This window comes from Calliopsis andreniformis, chromosome 5 (assembly GCF_051401765.1).
Source record: "Calliopsis andreniformis isolate RMS-2024a chromosome 5, iyCalAndr_principal, whole genome shotgun sequence".
In the NCBI taxonomy this organism is placed as follows: Eukaryota; Metazoa; Arthropoda; class Insecta; order Hymenoptera; family Andrenidae; genus Calliopsis; species Calliopsis andreniformis.
In genome coordinates this window covers 5,557,907-5,563,661 of record NC_135066.1, presented here as the reverse complement: position 1 = coordinate 5,563,661, position 5,755 = coordinate 5,557,907, and the positions used below count along the sequence as shown (strand labels likewise).

Below are 5,755 nucleotides of genomic sequence, written 5' to 3'. Positions count from 1 at the left end.
GCGCACAGAGCAATAACACATGATTTTACGCAAAGCTCGCATTTTCAAATGTCCAATCATTTTCATTGGTTGAAAAGAAGAACTTAACCACGTGGATTTGAAACTACACAAGATCAAATACCATTGGTAAATACTAATTATTAATTAATTTTCTATTTCATTATTACACATCTGTACAAAAAGTAGTAATAGGAACTACTCTGTTTTTCTTTTTTTTATTATTTATAGTTGACAAGTATTTATTTACTTGCATACTTTATTTTCTTTTGCGTACTTACTTCTTTGTGTCCATTAATCGAAGAATCAACGGTCGTCTTTTCGTAAACGTGGGAGATACAAGTGCATTTTCGATTCCAATAATTTTGTTGTTCTAATAGCCTTGATAATTAAACTGTATAAAGTACAAATTGTGTTCATGACATTTTACATCGAATAAATACTTCGGTGCAATATTATAAATTGATATCTTGGTAGGGTTACAAATAGATATTCTTTGAATAAATAGAGCTATACATAATGCCAAGACCAAGGAAAACTAAAGTAAGACGTGATGATAGTGAATCAGTAGAGGTAAATCCTAAAAGAATAAAAGTATCTGTTGAGGATGATACAGAAACAGAGAATGCTATTGCAGTTGCAAATGATGTAGCACTTGCAGATATTTCAGAAGAGTTACTATCATTGGAACGCATGTTAGCAACTGAATTAGAAACAATTGCATTTCGTGCACCCATTGAATATGTTTATAGTCCACTTAGCTATGCATTTGATACACATGCTATGTATGTTAAAAAATATTGCTCTACCGTCAAAAGAATACTGTTTCTTGGAATGAACCCTGGTCCCTGGGGTATGTCCCAAACTGGTGTACCCTTTGGGGAAATAGCAATGGTTCGTGATTGGTTAAAAATTTGTGGGCCAGTTGGAAAACCTGCCAAAGAACAACCAGATAGAAAAGTAACTGGATTTCTATGCACACGTAGTGAAATTAGTGGAAAGAGATTATGGGGTCTTTTTCAAGAATTGTGTGGAAATCCAGAAAAGTTCTTCCAACATGCATATATACATAATTACTGTCCTATAGCATTAATGGATAGCAAAGGCCGTAACATTACACCAGCAGAAATAAAGGCAATATCTAGTCTTCTTATAAAACCATATTTATGCATTAAATATGATATATTTTTAGGGAGCAGAACTGAATAGATTGCATTCCGCTTGTGACAAGGCTTTGGCAAATACAATTCGGCTCTTGAAAGTTGAAATTGTTATTGGTGTTGGTGCATATGCACAGAAACGAGCACAGCTTGTAGCCCAGTCTTCTAAGCTGCCTGTTAAAGTAAATGCATAAATATATATAAGTATACGTATTTTTTTATATGTATATGTTTTATATTATTTTTTGATATACATAGGTCCTATGTCTACCTCACCCAAGTCCACGAGCTGCAAACAATCAAAATTGGAGTGAAAAGGCAACAAAGAAATTGGATGAGTTTGGATTACTTGAATGTTTCACCAGTTAAATACATTCCTTACTGTAAGGACTTTTTGATAATGAAACTTCTAATGGTAAAGTTGTGATTTAAGTAGACCTTGTTTCATAGAAACCAATATGAAAAGTTTCTCAGGTTTTTTAATTTAATAAGTATTTTTGTGTGATTGTTTTATAATTACGTAAGTGTTTGAGTGATTGCAAACAAATTTTTAAAAGTTTTAAGAATCATAAGATAAGAAAGATATAATGGACATGTTGACATGGATGGATGTTGCATTAGAAAAAGCAAACGAATCATTAAAAGCAGGTGAAGTTCCAGTTGGCTGTTTATTTGTATACAATAACGAAGTCATTGCTACTGGTAATAATACTGTTAATGACACACGAAATGCAACCAGACATGCAGAAATAAATTGCATAGATCAAGTTTTGAACTTTTGTAAAGAGAAAAATTTGAATCATAAAAATGTATTTCCCAATATCGATGTGATTGTTACTGTAGAGCCGTGTATAATGTGCACAGCGGCATTATATCAATTGCAAGTCCGAAAAATTGTATATGGTTGCGCAAATGATCGTTTTGGAGGTTGTATTAGTGTCTTTGAAGTACCCCAAATTTATAATGCAAAAACGAAAATAATAGGAGGATTAAAAAGTGATGCAGCAATGGCTTTGTTAAAAGAATTCTATAAAGGTACAAATCCAAATGCACCAAAGTCGAAGGTCAAAAGTAAAAAATGACTGTAAAACAAAAAGATGTACAAGAATAGATGCCATTTAGTTTTTAACAATTGAAATTAATCTTTGTTTTTTCCTTAATAATAATTGATACATAATAAATAGAATAACAAAAAGATTCAAGTAAAACTTAAACGTTTAAATATATAATATAAAAATGCAGGTACACTGCCAATATTATATCTATGATATTGTTTGTTTTGTACTTATTTATAAATATTAAACATTTTTTATAATAAAGGTTTTGAAAATGCATTTTAACTTTTGGTAACAAGCACTAGAATTAAGATATTGCATTTATGAACACCATGAGTCATCTAGTTCACATTTGCCTTGGTACCACCTCACTAGTAATTGATTTCTAAGTGTGTAGTCTTTTAAGACCATGTCTTTTGTCTGCAAATAAAAATCAATATACATATTAAAAAATTCTGATTAAAATAGAAAAGAAACTTACTATGGGCGGAGGAAAGACTCTTTGGAAATCCATCTTATTCTGATGTTCTTGATAACTTTGAGTCAAAATTAGTTTTGTTTCACTTGTAAAACACGGACTACACAGCTGACACTCTACACGAAAGCAGTCATTGCATTCTGTACAAAATGCTGGTAGAACCATTAAATTTTTGTCAGTTACTTCCATTTCCTTTTCCATTTTAGATCTGAAATTGATATAAAATATAAGCTTATTGTATTACTTAAAAATATAACTGAACTCATTTTGATCCACCATGAGACTTGACCTTATTTTCAAAGAATCTTTTTTGACTCTCTGCCCAACGCCGACTAGAGCAAATAAATTGTATATAACTTGCTCATACAATAATTGATTTGGTGGATAATGAGCTGAAGATAAATTTGGAGACATATTTGCCTCCATAGTATAAATATTTAAGTCTTCATCAAGAGCAAAGTCGAATCTGATTAGCTCAAAGAAATTTCTTCCATTTCCAAAACGTTTTACAGCTTCTTTGATGTAGCTTTCTTTCAGCAATGCAATTTCCTTTATTGCTTCATTGACAGCATGCCAGACTTTACTAGGGTCCTTACCCTGCTGTCTCACGTATGCATCAAACGAATCCTTCATTGAAAATTTTAGTTTAGTATAGTAATGTTTCAGGGATGGAACATTCCAGATTGGCAAGTAGTCATCGCCGACTACATATTTGTCTAGAATCGTGGGATCAAACGGATAATACTTAATGGGACAAAATCTGAATAAGACGTCGCCCCTGTACACATATACTCTAAGAGGATCAATGGATGTGATTACGGTATACACTCCAATATCGAATTTGTAACCATCTACGAGAAACGGATGTTGTATGAATTCTTGTACGAACGATCCAGAAGCTGTTAAATCAATATCACTTATGTTTTTAATGCTGATGCCTCGATGGTCGTTAGACTTTTGTATAAAAGTTTTTTCCGGATGTAGGTTGGCGAATTGTACCAAATTTTCGCGCTGTTCTGGCAATTTAAATGCTGGCAGTATGTAATGCCCCTCTGTTGTCGATAAATCTACTTTATTCGTAATATATCCACATCCAGGGAAATGATTAACGCGTTGATGAGCTTCTAATCTACTTAAGTTAGAATACAAAACTCTGAATGGATAATCGTGTGCCCATAGTAAGTCCCAGTTTGATTCGTTATCGTTTCGCTCGTAGCCTAGACGATCTAATACAGCAAACACATGCTTCAAGTATCCAGTATCATTGCTTTTCGCATAGACTCGATATACTGGCCTCTTTTCCTTTATTTCAACTACTTTCGTCTGTATTTTTGTCAAGCTTTGTTGATAGTAGAGGAACGAGAAAAATAAACAATATAAAATCATGGGACCCACAACAGAGTATAGGAAAATTTTTAAAAGTGTCTTCACTTTTAAACTCAGAATCTGGGTGTAAATCATACCGTCGGTATTCTGTAAAAATATGTAACACACTTATAAAATTATTCATTTTAAGCTAGTGAAATAATTCTGTACAAACACTTAGCGAACATTACGAACCTCTTTCTCATTTTCTTTTTCCTGTTTTTTTCTGTCTGACATGATTGAACATACGGCTCTAGTATCATTTGTCGATATACTTGCGAAGACATACGATACCTTTGTGTTTAAAAAACCAAGGTGTAGTGAACGAAAGTACCGTTGTCATTATCCCCGCTATGCTGTTTGTTCCTTAAAGTGGGGCGAACGTATAAGAACCGGTTTTTAGTGACAGTATTTCGTGTCCTCTTCCTCTATCAAACTCTCGATATCAATAATAATGCAATATAATAAATTTTACTGGAGTAAAAAATGCAAAAACTCAAATTAATTTTAATTTTATGATAAAATAAAAATGTTGTAAATACTTGATTTTCTTCAATTTTAACTTAAAGAAAAGCTTTTACAAAGAAAAGTTATATATTTCAATGATCAATAAAGAAAATTCGAATTCTGGTACTCATGAATTCGGATTTAAGTCTGGAATTCAAATCCACTCTATTTTAATTTTATATTTTAAAATACTTAAAAAACGGCGGGAACTGCATCGTCAGTGTATTACTGCGCATGTCGTCCCTCTTCAAGTTAATGGCGTTTCCTGTCTTTTACATTGTTGAATCCGTAGAGTGAACATCTTTTTGACGAAGAGATGGGTTTTCAAAATATCTGGTACTCGCATCCGCGTAAATATGGACAAGGATCTAGGTCCTGGTATGTACTGTTTTTCTATTGTATTTTATAAGAGACAAATATATTATTTTCATCACGAGTCACGTGGAATATGCGCGCCGCATGTTGCTTAAGTTTACGTTCCTCCAACAACAAAAATGTTGCGTTTAATATCTGCGATTGTTCACGAAGTAGTTGAAAAATACCTTATTTTACTTATTACCTTATTTTAAAACCAAAATTAGATACGCATATTAATTAATATACTCAAATTATACGAAATATATTTTTCAAGAATTATAACCTCATAATTATACGTTCCTATGAGTCTAACCTCTTTTACAGCCGTGCTTGCGCAAATAGGCATGGATTGATTCGCAAATATGGTTTAAATATTTGTCGACAGTGCTTCAGAGAATATGCTGCTGATATTGGATTCAAGAAGGTATAATAATGCATTTCTATTAATTATTAAAAATATATTTTAAATATATTTTTACGTATAACATAAATATATTTTTACGTGTCTGTAATATATTTGTTTATTTTACAGCTGGATTAATGGGAATAATAGGTTAAGCACAATAGTTTTCTCAAGTGCTGAATTCAACTTCTGCTACAATATCAAAATGCCATTTTCACATTGATATTGGTTTTGATAATTGGGAAACAACGATCACCTGTATTGTATTTAACCAGTCATGGACTAAAAATAAATTTTATTTATAATATCTGTGTGATATAATCCCTTTTTTTAATCATCAAAAAACCCTTAATAAATGAGTTGTGCTTAAATTATTTTTATTCCACGTTTAATTTCAAGCGAAACGAGTAAAATACTTCCAGTAAAAATAAGA

General features: G+C 31.9%; 4 protein-coding genes across 5 annotated transcripts; 3 read left to right on the top strand and 1 right to left on the bottom strand.

Moving 5' to 3' along the window:
* Window positions 1–489: 489 nt before the first annotated feature.
* Smug (Single-strand-selective monofunctional uracil-DNA glycosylase) lies at window positions 490–1,526 on the top strand. The gene is made up of 3 exons (XM_076378768.1): window positions 490–1,131; window positions 1,190–1,339; window positions 1,416–1,526. Exons 1-3 carry the CDS (start codon window positions 517–519, stop codon window positions 1,524–1,526), a joined length of 876 nt encoding a protein of 291 aa, XP_076234883.1. The 5' UTR covers window positions 490–516.
* A 212-nt stretch (window positions 1,527–1,738) lies between these two features.
* Window positions 1,739–2,491, top strand: LOC143179497 (tRNA-specific adenosine deaminase 2). The gene has a single exon (XM_076378764.1). It carries the CDS (start codon window positions 1,745–1,747, stop codon window positions 2,237–2,239), a length of 495 nt encoding a protein of 164 aa, XP_076234879.1. The 5' UTR covers window positions 1,739–1,744; the 3' UTR covers window positions 2,240–2,491.
* Window positions 2,492–2,504: 13 nt separating this feature from the next.
* Ttll15 (tubulin tyrosine ligase-like 15) lies at window positions 2,505–4,317 on the bottom strand. The gene is made up of 4 exons (XM_076378758.1): window positions 4,251–4,317; window positions 2,980–4,163; window positions 2,694–2,898; window positions 2,505–2,632 (listed from the first exon to the last, which is right to left on the bottom strand). Exons 1-4 carry the CDS (start codon window positions 4,290–4,292, stop codon window positions 2,534–2,536), a joined length of 1,530 nt encoding a protein of 509 aa, XP_076234873.1. The 5' UTR covers window positions 4,293–4,317; the 3' UTR covers window positions 2,505–2,533.
* A 483-nt stretch (window positions 4,318–4,800) lies between these two features.
* Rps29 (ribosomal protein S29) lies at window positions 4,801–5,629 on the top strand. 2 transcript variants are annotated; one of them, XM_076379388.1, is made up of 3 exons: window positions 4,801–4,940; window positions 5,244–5,343; window positions 5,452–5,629. In XM_076379388.1, the coding sequence occupies exons 1-3, from the start codon at window positions 4,879–4,881 to the stop codon at window positions 5,458–5,460; spliced, it is 171 nt and encodes a 56-aa protein (XP_076235503.1). In that variant the 5' UTR covers window positions 4,801–4,878; the 3' UTR covers window positions 5,461–5,629. The 2 variants fall into 2 exon arrangements, with proteins under 2 accessions (XP_076235503.1, XP_076235504.1); XM_076379389.1 differs by lacking the exon at window positions 5,452–5,629 and having other exon boundaries at window positions 5,244–5,349.
* The last annotated feature ends 126 nt before the right edge of the window (window positions 5,630–5,755 follow it).